Here is a 19,015-nt window from a genome sequence, read left to right on the forward strand (position 1 = left end):
GTTGATGAACTTTTCTTTTGATCCTTTTCAAATAATTGCCTCGCTCCCACCTGACATTTAACACATTTTACTATATGTTATTCTTGTTACATTTGGAAATTGGAATGGGATAGTGGTCACTCATATCTTGCTTCTAGCGTTAGTTTTCGTTGAACCTCATATAGGACTGTGTGAATTGAAATCGCCTAAAATAATACGAGTGTTGGGAATTTGTTGCAGTAGGTTATCAAAACCTCCTTGGTTTATAGTTTGATCTGGAGGTAAATATATGTTGCAAATATTGATTTTGTCTCAGTGTTTTGTCTGTATTTGTGTATTCTTGAAACTTAATACATGGTTGGAATCTTTAAAGTTGGTCCCTTCTAAACAAAGTATCACTGGGTTGATTTCAGAGATAATATGTTTTAGCATCTCGTAGCGACTGTAAAATCATTTATGTTTCATTGTATTATGGACGCCATTGCTTGTATTTACTATGTGTTTTTACGAGGAATCGAAAGAAGTGTTAGATTCTTCTTCTAGAAGTATCTTCATCGCTACCGGGTCCATTTTTAGTTGGTTCATGATCTTACGTCTTATTCTCGTACTTCTGTTTTTCATACTTCGACGGTCGATGTAATAAGGGTGAATTTTATATAATAGTTTTAAAATTCGTGAACTTTCCCGTATATGTTTTAACTAGGCTTAACGGATCTTTGTATCCTTTAACATTTTCAAAGAAATCGACGATTTCTGGACAAGGTAGACAAGGAAATTTCTGTAGTCAATTGTTTATCTATATAATTATTTTCATATTGTGTATTTTGTGCCACGTTATTGGTTAGAGGTTGGGAAAGTGTAGATTTTTCATGTATTTGTAGAGCTATCGTAGTAGGGATTGCATTTCGAGTGGTAGGAATGTTAGCATTGACAATATGACAATAAATTTTCTGGATGAATAGCGTCATTGAATATTGTAGTTTATTTCAAGATTTTTCAAAGACAAAATGCTCTGAGTATTTTAAAATAGGTGCTGTCAAAAATTCACCAAATGTGTTACGCTGAAAACGAGTACTTCTAAAATATAATATAGTTCAATAAAAAATTGTAATCCTGTTTTTCAGAGTGGAAGATTAGCCGAAATTAGTACTGAAGCCAAATTGCTCGTAACAGAAATGCTACATATATTACCCGAACGTCGTCCGACAGCTGCTCAGATAGTGAAACATTCGTGGGTGAAGCGTGCTTCAGCTTTGTATCACCAACATCACAAAAAACAACCCCACACGCCGGATACTGGCCCTGCAGCACAAGAACCTCATCTGAAGGTAAACTTTTTGTAATACTTTAACAATATGGTAGATTAATTTTGTTTTATTTGTTTATTATTATAAAGCTGATACTTTTCATTATAATTTTTTTTATTTATATAAAGTACTTCGAGAACTAAAGCCATTGGTACAGGAACAATAATATTAAATATATAATAAATAATGAGAACAAGATTAGAAAAGGAATCAGACAACAAAAAAGAAAAAGAAAACGAAAAATTAATAACAACAACTATTGAAAAAAATAAGAGTATGAAATGCCTCAGACCGACACTAGGACGACGTCAGATGATATCATTAATGGGAAAAGACGAAAATGAAATCACAACTAGAGAAAACATACTGACACGAATAGAAGACTTTTACACAGAACTTTACAGAACACATCAACAAAATGATGAGACGAGACCAGCACGGAAATTAATAAAAAATGTTGGATCAGAAATAATGCCAAAAGTAACAATTTCAGAGGTAACTACAGCATTGGAAAACATGAAGAGAAATAAAGCTGCAGGAGAAGATAGTATTACCACAGATATGATATTAGAAGGAGGTAAGGAACTAATTGCAATTGTAACTAAGCTTGTGGACAGTTGTTTATATCAGGACAAAGTCCCTAAGAGCTGGAACAACTCTAAAGTAATCTTATTACACAAGAATTGTCGAAAATTGGAAAACTACGGACCCATCAGCCTACTGTAACACCTGTTAAAAATACTCACCAAAGTCATAACTACTCGACTAACAAGGAAATTAGACAAATACCAACCATATGAACAGGCAGGTTTTAGAAAACGCTATTCAACTTCCGATCACCTGTTAACCACAAAAATATTAATAGAAAAATGTAACGAATACAAGTTTCCAGTTTTCCTAGCATTTGTAGACTACGAAAAAGCTTTCGATACCATAGAACACACGGCCGTAATAAACGCAATGCAAAATTGAAGAATAGACAGCAGATATATTAACTTAATAAAAGAAACTATGAACCAAGCTACAGCTACATACTACCTAAATGAAAATGAACACACGAACCCTGTACCATTAAACAGGGGAGTCAAACAGGGAGATACTTTATCACCCAAACTGTTCACCTTAGTTTTGGAGGACGTTTTTAAAAACCTAAATTGGAAATATAAGGGAATAAACATCAATGGCCGCTACCTCAGTAATCTACGATTTGCAGATGACATAATCCTGATAGCTACTGACCTACAAGAAATGCAAACCATGCTTTTTGAACTACATGCCGAATCTTCTAAAATAGGACCGAAAATGAATTTAAACAAAACAAAAGTCATGCACTCCGAAGACACCGTGACAATAATAAACGATAAAGTTATAGAAAAAGTTGAAGAATATATATACTTAGGTCAAAAAATAATACTAAATAGGGAAATTCAAACTGAACAAATAAAAAGAAGAAGAAAGTTAGCTTGGGCAGCATTCGGTAAATTGAACTATATACTCAGAAATCAACAAATTCAATTACATCTTAGATCTAAAGTTTTTGATGCATGCATTATTCCGATATTAACTTATGCGGCACAAACATGGACAATCACAAAAAAGAATATGAATATACTTAGAGTCACTCAACACGCGATGGAAAGAGCAATGCTAGGTATATCACTTAAGGACAAGAAAACAAACACATAGAAGACAGAAAACCAAAGTCACCGATGTGGTGCAAAAATCATTAAAGTTGAAATGGGAATACGCTGGACATGTAGCTAGGAGCGATCTAAACAAATGGCACATATCAATTTTAACCTGGAGACCATATTAACACAAAAGACCCAGAGGAAGACCTCCTATGAGATGGACAGATGATCTGAAAAGGACTGCCGGGAAAAATAGGCTACAAGTAGCGTACAATAAAAAACAATGGAAAGGAAGACTTGAAGAGGCTTATGTTCAGATGTGGACGTGAATGGCTAGACGAAGAAGAAGAAGAAGAAGAAATGAGAACAAAGTGGGCGGCCGTAGCTCAGCGGCAAGATACTGGCTTTGTAAGCCAGAGCGCACGAGTTCAAATCTCGGCACCAACAACGACATTTTCATTTCTAAAAATGATACGAGCCAGCCGCTCACCGTGCTTCGAAGGGTACATAAAGCCGTCGGTTTCCCTGCACTAGTGTGCATCGACACTAGCTAACAATCCGAAAGAATCTCCCCGGCAAAAAAAGCCATACGATATTATTATTATTATTAATGAGAACAAATACTAATTATATCACTTTAACTAATGTCTATTAAGTTAAATCTTGTGGTATAGTGGAGCGGTTTTTAGAAACTGTATAGTTTTTGTGATGTCTGTAGGGTTGTTGAGCATTGCCTAAGAGTAGGTTTCAAATCCAGTGCTTTATACAGATTGGTGAATTGTTTGTAGTCGGTGAGGATATGTTTTACAGTCAGGTAAACATTGCAATGGTGGCAAGTTGGACGAGTTCCAAAGGACATCAAGAAACCATGGGTAAGTTTGGTGTGATTAATTCAGAGTCTTCTAATAGTCGATGCTTCTCTTCTAATTAGTAATTCCAGGGAAAGATGACCAATAAACGGTTGGAGTTCATGAAGAGTTGTTTTGCTCTTTTGCCATAAGTTTTGCCAAGTATCCTCTACTGACTTTTTAAAAACGAGTTTGAGATTGTTAGCTAGTTGAATTGGACTGTATGTAGCCATATGAGAGAGACTGTTACGTCGTGGCAGAGAGATTTTGGTATCTGTCATGAATGTTTTGTACTAATGGGTGGTCTGTGAAAATTGTATTGACTGAATGGATAGACGAAAGGAAATCTGAACAAATGGCAATATGTCTGTTCTGACGGGAGATGCATTTAAAATCGAACAGAATACAATATAGTTCACCTCTGTAAACGCTACATGTTAAGGATAACCGAGATGATCTTACAAGTTCATGTTTAGTGGTTACTGCATAGCCAACACCAGTGGTAGTTTTAGAAGCATCGGTATAGAGAATTAAATCATATGATTTTTTTTGTATAATTTCTAAAAATGCTTTCTTTATAAGAATGTTAGAAGATTCATGTTTGTTAAAGATGGTGAGTGAGGTGTCTATTGAAGGCAGATTTTTAGCTCGAGAGGGAAACAAAGGTAGAGGAAATGAACTAGTCCGAAAGAGGTCAATATTTTAAGTAGTGGAAAAATTACTTGAAGTATACTCGGTTCGCTATTCCCAGTCCGAATTGTCTAGTGAATTTAGTAATTACTAGCGGACCAACTCGACATCGAGTTTTTTAGATGAAATTTTTATTTTGCGAGAAAAATTAAGAGATCAATACAAACAATATAAGCAAGAATATACATAACATTCATCAATAATAATGCAAGTAAAAAGTGTATTAAATATCACGAAATATTTCGTCGAAAACAATGTTTTTTGTTACAATGTTATCATTTAGCAGTTAATTTTGCATGCTGATCACGAATCCGGTGTTAGATTTGCTCTATCTTGACGTTTTATGCGCGTTTCGGGTCACTTCCGGTGTCGGATCGCAACCGGAAGTACATATTTAGATTCGTCTAGACGAGACCTTTCGATCCATATATACATTGTGGGGTCTAAAACTTAAAGTAAATTTTAACTTCCGGTCATCTCAAAACCGGAAGTAAATATTTGTACCAAAAGTATATCTTGACAATCTCATACGTAATACTAATAATATTCCGAAAAAATATTTTAATTATCTAGTATGGTTTTTGCACACGTACTCATAGCCAATATTAATAGTAAACACACTAAATAGTAAATAAAATAGAACTTTGCGAATTACCGACAATCAATATTATTTATCTGCACCATATAATAAATAGTTATGTTAAATTATAACAACTAAAATATATTTTTTAAATATATACTACCCAAAATTTGATGAGTTTAGTATACACTTCCACTATTTAGAATAATTCTTCTTTTTTTAAAGAAAGAAGTCTGCAATAGTAGGATACTTGAGCTATTAATACTGAGAAGTAGGAATTGTTGTGTTGTAGGTTTCCGACAATGAATCTGTCAAAATATGCCCTAACTAAGCGAATGGAGTATATAGTTTTTTTGATAAGGTGTTGGATATTGTTAGCGGGAGAAGTCGGCATTGTGATAATTGAGGGATGATGTGATTAAAGGGATTTGCGAATGTTGATGCAGCATACGAAAGTAGAAGAGATTGTCGTCGTAGGGTAAGAGGAAGTTCATTGGATTCACGGTACATACTCTCGATAGGACTAGTACGAAAAGCACCTAGACATAGACGGAGTGCGCTATTGTGAACAGAGTTTAATTAATTTATCTCAGATCGAGAGGCAAATGAATAGATAAAGCTACCGTAGTCGAGCTTAGATCGGATGAGGGCTCTATAGACTCTTGAATTGAGAGGTTTATTGAAAAACAATTGGTTTTAAGTTCAAAGATTTGATTCTTCCAATTTAATCTGGAGTCAAACATCAAACCGAGAATTTTACATTGATTAACAACAAGTGGAGAAATATTAAATAAAATCTGGGGTAAGGGAGTGAAAATCCTTCTGGAAAATTTTATTAATTTGATTTTGCTCTGAGAGAGTGATAATCCTAGTTCGTTAGATCTATCCTGAACTAGATTTGCTGCACTTTGTATAAGTTTACATGTGGTGGAACAGATTTACCATGGCAGTACATGATTAGGTCATCAGTGTATTGAAACATATTCGATGGGAGTAGGAAACGACCTGCAAATTTCGTTGATTGCAAGAATGAATAAAGTTAAATAAAGAGATTGAGAAAGTTTACCATTGGCAAGGACTTTAAAGGTTCATCCGGTTAGAAAGTTTTTTTTACAAATGAGAGAATATTACAATCTAAATTATAGTGAGAGAGATGATTGCTTTTCTGGAGATTAAATCAAATGCCCCTTCGAGGTCAAATATAGTTGCTACGACATCTTGTTGATTATTGATTGCTTGATAAATGTGTGTTTGAATAAGAACAAAGTTATCAAGAGTAGATCGATGACGTCGGATTGAGCGTCAAGAATAATAATACTTTCTAAGGAACCAAGTGAGTCTTTTATTTATCATTTTTTCAAGAAGTTTGCAGGTGGTACAAGTAAGAGAAATCGGACGAAAAGATTTTGGAGTTATAGAGGGTTGGTCGGGTTTTTTAATTGGAATTATTATAGAATTGCGCCAAATATCTGGGAATTTATGTGTGTTCCAGATAAAGTTATAAATTTCGAGAAGTTTGGAGAGAGTTGTATTGGAGAGATTTTTTAAAAATATATTATAAGGGATATTAACGAAACCAGCAGCAAATTTTCTACACGAACACAAGGCAAATTTTAGGCCATGTAAAAGTGAAATATTGAGTGTGTAAAGGATTGTGAGGGGAAGTCATATTACTTTTATTTTTATATGATATATGATATTTATTTACATGTCTCTATTAACATCTTTATCAACGTCTGTTTTGCCTTGCAATTTTTAGAAGGCTCAGATTAAGGCAGAAATCTGAATTGTGTTTCGAAACTATTTTACGGATTTATTATCAGATGTCGCTATTGCGTCCATTTCGAAGCCATTTTATTGTTGCTTCTTAAAGACAGAAAATATTTATTTTTCACGTTGAGAACGCCTATGAAGAGCTGTTCTGATGAGCCCTATTTGGGCGAAATACGCATAAACAGATATATAGACACTTTGTACGTGAAATCAAATCTTGACTGTCTTTTTCATCATATTACTTTTATTCAATTTGTCTTCCAAAATATTTAGCGAGTGTGTCGGAAATTAATTGGCTCTCAGAGGTAACTGTGTTATTGAAGATGATAGGAGGAATCTTAAGGTTAATTTTATTGCCTTGGATTTGTAAATTTTTGTTCCATAGTTGAGTGGGGTTTGCATTATGTGTTGGGAGGGAGGAAGTGTAATTTTGCCATGAGGATCTTTTGCTTTGTTTAATAATGAATTTGGATTTAGCTTTAAGTTATTTGTGTATTAGAAGATTTTCCTGGGTTTTGTTTCGCCGATATTTATTTAAAGCATTCTTGGATAAACGGATGGCATTATTACAGAGTTCCAACAGGGTACCATTTTGTGATTAGAAGAGATGGGTTTTTTACCGATCTGTAATTTGGCAGTAGTAAGTAAGCAATCGTTAAACAAATTTAGAGTGATGTTAATATCGTCTGTAATAGCTAAGGAAGATAATGATATTTCAGTTTTAGAATTAAATTTTAACCAATCAGCGTTTTTAAAGTTCCAGAAACTTCTAGTAGTGGTTTGCTTATTATAGGAGCTGGATATGATGATAGGAAAGTGGTTGCTATCATGTAGGTCATCAAAAACTTCCCAGGAGAGGGAAGGTGCAATTTTGGGCTCACAAAGGCTAAGATCAATTGCTGAAAATGATCCTGAAGAGATGTTAAAATGAGTATTAAGTCCAGTATTTAACAGAAAGGTGTCTGAACAATTTAAGTCGTTTTCAATAACATTGCCTTTATCAAAAGTACGAATGAGCCTCAAATTCTGTTATGGGCATTAAAGTCTTCTTCTTCTTCTTCTTCCTATGCCTTCCCTATTAACGAAGGTAATAGACCATATTTCTAAAAGTTTTTCTGTCTTTTGCAACGTGGAATAATTCGTCTACAGTCATGTTTGTCCAGTCTCGAATATTTCGAAGCCATGACTTCCTTTTTGTACCTATTCTGGCTACCTATTCTCTTTTTGTACCTATATATTGACTATATTTATCATTCCTCAGTATGTGTCCAAGGTATGCAGCCTTGCGTACTTTTATTGTTCTCAACAATTCACTGACCACCATCAAATCCCGAAAGTTACAGTTCTTCGGACATATGCGAAATTAATCCAGATATGCTTTCCTTCAAGCCATCCTGCAAGGAAAAATATTTGGAAAACGAGTTCCAGGAAGAAGAAGAACATCTTGGTTAAAGAACCTTAGAATCTGGTTCAATACAACATCTGTGCAGCTTTTCCGCACTGCTGCAGATAAGATAAAGATTGCCATGATGATCGCCAAAATTCGTAACGGATAGGCACATCAAGAAGAAGATGTAATCCCCTGTTGGTACTAAATATTCATTTTAAGTTGGTTAGAGCCCTGAATGTAATGAATGAAAGTATAGTTTCTTGTCAATCTACTGATTCTTCTGATACTAATGTTTACAATATATTTTTAGTTTACCTCTAGGCGAAGTACTATTTTGTTAACAAATGCAATAGGTCAATACATCATTAACAAATTCAAGTAGTCAAATACATTATCGTGGCTGAATGGATTAAGTTATCCAAAGCCATTAATTAAATAAAAAAAAAGTTTCACTAAAGAACGAGATTTTTATATTGATATTATTAGGGAGAGTAGTAATTGATATTAAGTTTAGTTTACTTTAGGAGGGTATTAAACATATATAATATTTTTTCTATTTAATATTTAAGGAGGCGGTCGCTGCAACCTTCAGAGCAATAGCAACTTCACCTCAAATAGCTCATCTCGGTCCTGTAGCCATGTCAGAACTGGCTAGGAGACGGTTTAGGGATAAGGCTCTAAATCGAGTAAGAGAATCCAGGAAAGAGGATTGCGTACCGTGAAAAGGTATTTCGGTTCAACAATTGTTTCATCAAACTAAACTTTGTTTTATGAATATGGTACACTTGAAATATTAAAAATGCATTTGAAAGATTAGGAAGCGTATTGAAGAGATTCACTTCGACTCTATTACTAGTACATTTTATGTGGCGCTTTTTTATTACTTCAGTTATTTGATTTCTTAATGTTCAATTAATACCACAATGATTGTATACAATAAACTAGTATTATACATTTTTATATAACTGTATACATGGTTCACAAGTACAAATAAACTACATCTGAATCCACATACATACGATGTTTTAATCTAGCTTGATGTTTGTCGACTAATTCTAATGTCTATTAGATTTGTTTTTCTATATTTATGCGCAGACATAAAATAAGCAAATCTTCTCCTTTCACTTGGGACAGTTATACGGAGTATGTCCCAAAAGTATCCGATCTTCGTTCACGACTTTATAATGTATTATTCGTCTCCATCTAGCTCGTGACATTCTAACAGCATTTAAAGTTTTAGAATTAAAAATTAGTCGCATGATGCTTTATCAAAAACTGTTGGGATGTTCCAATGCATTATGATAATAAAGAAACCAGTTGTCACTCGCTTGCCATTGTATTCGTGATGGACAACACCTTCACCGGTAATGATGGCAGCCGTAGCTCAACGGCTATGTTACTGGCTTAACAAGCTAGAGGGCCCGGGTTCAAATCCCGGCATCGACAAAATTTTCAATTTCTAATTAAACTGAGCTGCCACCGTGCTTCGGAGGGCACGCAAAGGACCTGAAAATCCTAACACTAGACCTTAGCCAGAAGGTTACACGAACTTAACTTTTTTTTACCGGTAATGATCTTTTTAACGATATTGTTATCATTGAATTCTTTTTTTGCTCACATGTAAGCATTTTTGGAATAAACTTATCATGCACGCGAGTCATTCACAAATTCTTGGTTAAAATTCTCCAAAATCAAGTGTTTGGAATTCGAAGACAGCTTTCTAAGTCGCGAATCATGCTTTTATCTATGTTTTGCTCATGATTCATCTCTAAAATACTTTTGCATCCACTGATTAGTTTCTGCTTAACGTTTTTCGAAGTTAAAACAAAACTTTAAATGCAACTGCGTTGTTCGGCTCTTTCCGTCATTTTCAGTGATAAGGAAATGTAAGGACGTAAAAAGACATTATAAAGAAAGCATTATATCGCATCCTTAGTAAAGTAAAGGCACAAATCAAAAATTTCTAATTTTGAGTTTTAGTCTGATATAGACATAAAATCTAATACTCTATCCAATGGCCTTGACAAAAAGCGAGAAAGATGAAATAGTGCGCGAGAAACCTATATGTGTCTCTTTTCAACTATGCGATTTTTCCACCCGCTCATCCTACTATATCGACGAATTCAGTGTCGTAGCAGTATTCGTCGACTGCAAACCGTTGTTGTGTTGTCATATTCAGCATTGTGCCATTGTGTGACGAAAACTCTGGTAAGTTTCACATTTTGTTTTTTTCTATTAAACTGATGTGTTTATTTTTATGCCGTTGTATTACAAAACTTACGGGTATAATGTGTGCGCATGTCAAATTGGTTCTGTATATTACAAATTAATCATTTATTTTCTACGTGTATTTTGAGTTATGTCTTTATGCTACAAAAACAAAACCACAGACTTGATGTCACGTAATGATTGTGCCTCTGTAAGATTTAAAATGTAATGAAATATTTATACATAATGTGAAAAACTACATACAATTTATTGCGTTGTTGCAGAATTATGGAATCACGAGCTCAAAAAATTATTAATCTTTTACATAAACGAGATGACCTGGTGACACTAAATCAAATAGCGGAACATGAAAATGTAAGTAGGTATAAAAATTTTCACATCTAAATGATTGAATTTTAATGCAATTGAGAATTGAACAACATTTAGATGCAGAGTATGTGGAGATAGCTATAAATTAAACCAAATATTTGCATTTGCAATAAGGATATGTAAAACGTTCTTCACCAACACGTTTGATATTACACAAAGAATGATTCGAACAGTTTTGCAGAAGATAAAAATACTGATGGCTACGTCGGTAATGATAATAGAGGAAAGCATCGAAGTCATAAAACATAAGCAGCCAGTCAGTAAGTGATATTACAGAGTTTATAAACTCAATCCCTCGAATAGAGTCTCATTATTTAAGAGCAGCCACCACCCGGTAGTACATTAGTAGCGGTAAAAGTATTCGTGATTTATATAGAGATTTTACAGAAATACAGAGATATAAAAGACAAGAAAGTGGCTCTACCACACTTTTTATGAAGTATTTACAACTAAATTTAACTTAGGATTTTTTTGAGCCCAAAAAAGATCAGTGTGATCTGTGTTTGCAGTTTAGCAATTTATCAGTGAGTCAAAGAGGTTAGATTGCAGAAAAAAATGAAAATCATTTAGAAGAAAAGAAATTGAGCCGATTAGAGAAAAATAGAGATCGAAGAAACGTTGAGGGGTATAATTTATGCGTTTTTTATGGTCTTCAAGCAACTATGCAAATTCCAAATGGTGAAACTTCATGTTTTTATTAAAACATGTCCAAAACAAAATAGCCAAAACAAAATAAGTCCAAACAAAACAGCTGCAATTTTACAATAAGTGAACTAAATAAGCTGACTGACGATAATGTCGATGATTGTAAAAGCTATGGAGACGTACATTGTTACTTTTGGAATGAGACCCAAGATAAGCGAGGTGCTGTGGAAATCGGAAGCTGCGTTCTTGATTACTTAAAAATTATGTCAGCAAAAGCGGGTAATCAAGAAATAAACGTGACATTCATTTCTGACAATTGTTGAGGCCAAAACAAAAACAGGTACTTAGCCTCGTTATACATGTTTGCCCTTTTTCTTCTTGTGCCACTCCTATCGGAGATTGGAAATCATCAAGGCTATCCTGACTTTGTTTACAGCTGACCTAAAGAGTTCATTTGTGGTACAGCCAAACCACTCCCTCAAATTAGGCAACCATGACATTCTTCTACGGCCTGGATTCCGTTTTCCTTCTATTTTTCCTTGCATTATATTTTGAAGTAATGCGTATTTATGTCCTCTCATCAGGTGACCCAAATATTCGAGTTTTCTTCGTTTGATCCTTGACAAAATTTCTGGGTCTTTTCCTATCCTTCGCATATTTGCCCTAACGAATATTATAAATTTAAAAACAATTACTCGCAAGTATCTGATATAAGGTTATACTCAGAACGAGGCAGATAACGTCCACAGCCTTATACAAAAACAAATAAACAGAGACTTAAAAATTGGATCTATTTATTCTCTTGTTCAATACATGACTGCAATAAAAAGAGCAAGGAAAACGGATACTCCTTTTATACAGTCGGATACAGTCCATAGTTTGACGTTTGATTTTTTTATGATATTAAAGGATTACATTATTGGGGATACAATTTTAATGTTGATGAAGGAAAAACAATGTCATTTGTAATAATATCAAAGTCTTACAAGTTCATAAAAGGGCAGCCCTTTTCGTTCTTCTATAAAACATCTTACAAGGATGAATTTAAAGAAATTTCTGTTCGAAATAAGAGAAAGAAGATGTTGAATAAAGAGATATCTATCCAAAAAGCGTATTTGGAGCCATTTGAGCTAAGTGATGCAAAAAAAAAAGGATCTGAAAGAGCTGATTAACAAGAAACTAATAGATCCGCTACTGACAATCATCAAATCTCGAAAGTTACAGTTCTTCGGACATATTATGCGAAATGAATCCAGATATGCTCTCCTTCAAGTCATCCTGCAAGGAAAAATATTTGGAAAACGAGGTCCAGGAAGAAGAATGGTTCAATACAACATCTGTGCAGCTTATTCGCGCTGCTGCAGATAAGATAAACATTGCCATGATATAGGTACATCAAGAAGAAGAAGAATAGATCCGCATTACGCTCACTACTGTGACAGAATGTTACAGTAATATTTTTGTAACTTTTCAAATAGTTTAACAAATAATATTAATACATATTTTCATTTCAAAATGATTCTCACAGTTATAAGATTTTTTTTCATAAATAGTTTTAGTATTTTAATGTTGAGACAAGAAAACTTCCAGACTAATGTAATGTTTAGTACCTTTTACAATCTTCTTTTTGTTATTTATCATCACACGGGCTATCAATGTATATAACACTATTTATTTCATAATATAATGCATTATTGTTCAATATGATACAAAAGTTAGACTATCAGGTAATCATACATCGACCGAATTTGATATAGACCAATATCTATCCGAAACATTTAGTAATATAACGGCTTATTTGGACAAGGGTAAGTTATATTATTTTTTTTTTGTAAAAAATATTATTTTTATTACTTTAAAAACATCTAACATTTAATACATGATCCACGGTGTTAGCTTAAACATTTTCAGAATTATATAATACACAGGCGTTATGTGATATGGCATTTTCTTAAAAATCCTAGCCACGCAAAACTTTAAATGCGATTTCCCAACATTTTACTTTTTTGAGTTGTGCCTATACCTTACTAAGGGTGCGATATTACCAAATATAGAGGAGAGTAGGGCATCACTCTTTGCCTCACTCTCGTCTATATACATGAAAAAAGTATATCTAAGTATAGTTAAAAGAATTATTTTTGGCAAACTCTAAAGAGGTCGTTTTACATCATGCTTAGGGTAAAATGACCCCGCCGATGAGGTAAAATGACTTCTATAATTATTTTGTACAGAAAAAGTAATAAAACATTTCTATTTACAAAAATCGCAAACATACAATTTCTGAGCGATTTACTGAATAATTCCGAGTAAAGTATACAGGCGGCGTTGTCTTCATCATCATCAAATCTCCTATTTTCTTTCTTTTCTTTAAACACCTTGCTGCTTACAGCTTTCCTAACCGTTTATGAAGTAGGTTTTGGTGTTTTTTGTTTTTATTTTATAAAAAAAATAGAGTGTAAACAGTTGATTCTTGCAAAAATCTTCAATTCTTTGTCTGATGAGGTTTCTGAAGTAGTGGATATATGTGTGTAGTTACACAGTTTCATTCTTTTAACGCCATCTTTTTGTTCTGAAGTGCTATTTATATTACGAAGTGCTTCGTACATAGATGGTGCTAGTAGTGCTGAATATAATAAAGATTAATGGCGGTTTTATGAAAATTATGAGAAATATGTTAGGGGACTATTTTACCCAACTTACCCTACACTCTCATCGATAACTGCGGTATACAACAATATCTTGAAGAGCTACTGATTACTCTCACTCTATGCGGGGGGCGCTAAAACGTTTGGGCACGAATTTATGAACTAAGGTCGGCTACTTCGACTATTTAGGACATAAAGTAAGTTAAGATTTAACGGATTCTCCTTTCTCTATTTATTAACACACATTTTAAGTAATTGAATATGTATTGTTGGCTTAAAACTAATTGAATTATATCAATATTTTTAGTTATAAATACAGAGCCGTAATTTCAAGTGTATTATTTCATAAATGAGCGTTCTTTTATTAGAATAGCAGAACATTTTATCAAAAACGTATTGTAATTGTGATAACTGCAAATTAAAGGTACGAAAGGTTTAAAGTACACCTAATTGTTTTCTTATTTCTAGTCTTTAAATAGGTTTAGTTTTAGACAAAAAATGACTATCAGTAAGTGCCAAATTAATAATTTAAATTCTTAAAGAGTTTATAGTTGTGGTTTTTAATTTTATATCGGTGTTTTTGCAAAACTCTTTGTTCCTACATACAATAGATGTTTCTGCGTGTCTAAAAACTTACCTCTATTTCAAACTTATTGTGACAGGTGGTAATTTATTAATTTATCTCATTAAACTATTCAATAATATATTTAACTGATACTCCACGTTAGTGTGACGTAACGCTTTAATGTTTATTTTAAAACACCTTATTTTGTTTCTACAGCAGTTTAATATGTTTACATCATATATTTGTGTTTGTATGTGGAAAAACTAATACAAAAAATGTTTTCAATTAAATTAAAATGTATCATCATCATCATCAGTGGCATTACAGCTCGTTATGAGCCAAAGCCTTCTTCAGAACAATCTTCCATTCGCCCCTTTCTCTGGCAACTCTTCTCCATGCTGTTACTCCAATGGATTTTAGATCATCCTCTATGTTATCTTGATACCTAAGTTTTGGTCTTCCTCTGGCTCGTCTTCCCACTGGTCCTCTTCGTTCGAAAATTTTTCTGATCGTGGCATCTTCATCTCGCCTAATTACATGTCTTATCCATCGAAGGCGTGCTAATTTAATACATTTTACAACGTCAGGTTCCCCAAAACTTCTGTATAACTCAAAGTTGTAGCACCTACGCCACAAACCCTGTTCTTGGACTCCTCCATATATTTTCCTTAGAATTTTTCTCTCGAAACGTTTAATCAATTCTTGGTCGTTCTGTGTAAGTGACCACGTTTCAGACCCGTCTGTTAACACTGACCTTATTAGTGTTTTATATATGGTAACTACTTTTATATTTTTATATATGGTAAATATGGTTTTATATATGGTAAATTTCTTCGCTGACATTGTTGTCTTTGGTCAGCAGCGAGCCCAGGTAGATGAAGGTGTCCACACCTTCCAGTTCCAGATCATCAATTAATAGTCTAGGTATCTGGTTGCCTGATCTAGTACAATACATATACTTGGTTTTCTGTGCGTTTATTTTTAAACCCATTCTAAGTGCAGACGCCCTTAGTGATCGAAATGCTTCGATCAGAGATTCTGTGGACCTAGCAATAATGTCTATGTCATCTGCATATCCGACCACTTGTACAGATTTATTAAAGATGGTGCCATTCGTATTAATATGGCACTCTCGAATTACTTTTGCTAGTGCAAGGTTAAATAAGAGACACGACAGTCCGTCTCCCTGTCTCAGTCCATTTTTACAATGGAGGGGTCTGGAAAAGTCGTTTTGGATTCTGACTACACTCTCTACGCCTGTGAGTGTAAGTTCCGTTAGTTGAACAAGATGAAGCGGCATTTGAAATTCCACCATAGGCTGTAGAAGTTTTTGTCTGTTGACTGAGTCGTATGCGGCTTTGAAATCCACGAATATGTGGTGGGTGTCGACTCCGAACTCAAGCGTGTTCTCAAGAATCTACCTGACTGTGAAGATTTGATCTGTTGTTGATTTATTGGGTCGGAAACCGCACTGGTAGTTCCCAAATATTTGTTCAGCATAGGGGATCAATCTTCTGTACAATACGTTGGACAATACTTTGTATGCCACGTTAAGTAGGGTGATGCCCCTATAATTATCACATACCATCATATCTCCTTTTTTGTGAAGAGGGTACATTACACCTAATTTCCAGTCCGCGGGCGTTTCCAACCTTTGCCAGATTTTGGTTACTAATTTATGCATATGTTTAAAAAGGGTGTCACCGCCATTCTTAAATAGTTCGGCAGGAAGATTGTCCAAACCGGGAGCTTTGTTATTTTTCAGTTTTGAAATGGCTTCTCTAATTTCTTCTTCGGTGGGGGGCGGCTCTTGAGCGTTTTCATCCATTTCAGGCAAAGTAATTTCTATTTGGTCTTCTTCACGACTATCGCTAAGCAGTTCTTCAAAATGATTCGCACACCTGTTTAGTATCTGTTCTTTGTCACTAATTATGGAACCATCTCTGTCTTTACATGCTGTTATTATGGGTTTGAATTGATTTCTGCAGCTGTTTATCTTCTGGTAGAATTTTCGCGAATCTTTTCTATTGTGGCGGTTAACAATCTCGTTTAGAGCGTTTTCGTATAACTCTTTCTTTTTCCTTCTAAACGTCCTTTTTTCTTCTCGTCATAAGATTTTCATAGTCTTCCAGGTTTGATCTAGTTCTGCGCTGCTGAAGTCTCTTATATGCTTCATTTTTCTGTTGGTTAATGGATCTACATTCTTCGTCAAATCAATCTTCGTTTATTTTAGCCTGGTTAGGTTTTAAAAAAACTTTAGCCGCTGTATGGATAGCTTCCTTGCATTTGGTCCAGTGTTCTTCTATACTTATATTTTCGTCAATTCTTGTCAGCTCTTCATTTAAAATTTTCCTGTAGTTATCCCTAGCGTCTTCAGACTTTAGCACATCAGTATTATATTTAGTAGATTTTGTGCTCTGGCCCTTCTTAGCGTTTGATATACGAGCCCTGAGTTTTGTTCTTACAAGGTAGTGGTCGGAGTCTATATTAGCACCTCTACATGCTCTTACATCTAGTACGTCCGAGAAATGGCGATTATCAATTAGTACATGGTCAATTTGGTTTTTTGTTTGACCGTCTGGTGATTGCCATGTGGCTTTGTGGATATTTTTGTGAGGAAAACATATACTTACTACCACCATTCCCAATGATGCTGCGAGTTCAATCAGACGTAAACCATTTTGGTTGCTGACAGCATGAAGACTATGCTCGCCGATCGTGGGTCGTTAAATAATCTCTTTGCCGACTTTAGCGTTAAAATCACCAATAATATTTTTTTTATCGTTGTTCTGACATTGTATCATACATTTTTTCATCGCTCAGAATTTTTTTTTTTTTTCGAAACAATACATTTTTGCGATAGTGGACCCTTAGGCCACCTAGGAAACGCCTTTGGCTAAAGGCGTTTCTTAATATATACTTTCGAGTGCCCAATCCCATATAAGAATTCGGCCTAGTGCACATTTTACCATATTATCCCGTTATAACCTTTGGAATCACTTTTGTTTCTAGCCACTTTTTATCTATTCTTGTGGCTATCGTCAGGACAACAATTTTTTATTACTTTTTCATTATTCTTAAAAAGTTAAGTCGAATATTCCCAATTTCGTGACTTTCCATTAATATATGCCTGTTTGTTTTGGTTTTGTGCCTTCTGAATCCCAATTGGTAGATTATTTTACACAGACTTCCTCCTCCACCCAAACAGCTAAATTTCTCTTGCAGATTTTTATGGAGGCGAGATTTTCGTGCACAATCCCAATTTATTATCATTCACTCTGCCACTTTTAGGTCGAAATTGTCCATGTTTGCTTTTGGAGACACTAAATTTAGTTATAGAACCATTATTGACCTCTTCTTTCATGAAATTATTTACATTAAACATTAAATATTATTTCATGATTTTGAGGATTCCAATTTTATGCTCCATAACGAATTAAAATCCATAAAGAGAATTTGTTGCTTCAACTGTACTTCGGATATACACTAAAACACGTCCGAAAACAAGCAGTTTGTTCCCAATCCTGGCCCATCAAAAACCACTGCACATCTCAAAGTCAAAGACAAAGTGGATTTGGGCATTCTATATTATTCGTTCACTTATTCTTATTCCTGATCTATTCTGAACAGTTCTTCGACTGTCCGTATTCCGGTCCATTCTAGAACAAATGATCCATGAACATCGTTCATGGCCAAAGTTATTGCAATAAAACGCTATATTAATGTCTTTGAAAGTGCCAGTATATCCACTACAAAAAAGTCCAAATAGTTGATATTTAGTAAATTTTTTATAGTCTTTTCGAAACCTTATTCTCTCATCAAAATGATCCGCAAATTGTTATGAAAAGTTATATGAAGTTTGAAATTAATACACATATTTCAAAACCGCAAGAACCTTAGAAATACAAATGCTCCAAAAACAAATGAATCATAAAAACATTATCTATTTTGGTTGAGTTTACAGAAAGTACAAGCTGAATATTTGGCCCAAATGTAAACCATGGAATAAAATTTTTCGGTTTGGCAGTGTTGGGGCGATTTATAATTCATATATTGTATGCTTCAAATATAAAGAGAGAAAGCTTTTAAAAAGTACATTTTGATTATACTATTTTATGAATTTTGCAATTTTTAATTTATATGAAACTTCTTCTTTATGTGCCGTCTTCTACCGAAGGTTGGCGACCATCAAACGATAGGTTTCTCTGTTTTGTGCCGCATGTATTATGTTCGCGGCTTCTGGTATTTGAAACCATTCTCTCAAATTTCTCAGTCAGGATTTCTTCTTTCTACCCAAACCTCTTCTACCTTTAATCTTGCCTTCCACGATAAGCTGTAGCAGACTGTACTTATCATTACGGAAC

At 34.2% G+C, this 19,015-nt stretch overlaps 1 protein-coding gene across 1 annotated transcript in view; it reads left to right on the forward strand.

Moving 5' to 3' along the window:
• S6kII (Ribosomal protein S6 kinase II) overlaps positions 1-9,214 on the forward strand; it is an 89,893-nt gene extending 80,679 nt beyond the window's left edge. Inside the window, exons 12-13 of the mRNA XM_072538526.1 lie at positions 1,104-1,307; positions 8,768-9,214. Coding sequence (XP_072394627.1) covers positions 1,104-1,307; positions 8,768-8,920 — 357 coding nt within the window. The 3' untranslated portion in view covers positions 8,921-9,214. The remainder of the gene's footprint in view (positions 1-1,103; positions 1,308-8,767) is intronic.
• The last annotated feature ends 9,801 nt before the right edge of the window (positions 9,215-19,015 follow it).

This window comes from Diabrotica undecimpunctata, chromosome 7 (assembly GCF_040954645.1).
Source record: "Diabrotica undecimpunctata isolate CICGRU chromosome 7, icDiaUnde3, whole genome shotgun sequence".
NCBI classification, from domain to species: Eukaryota; Metazoa; Arthropoda; class Insecta; order Coleoptera; family Chrysomelidae; genus Diabrotica; species Diabrotica undecimpunctata.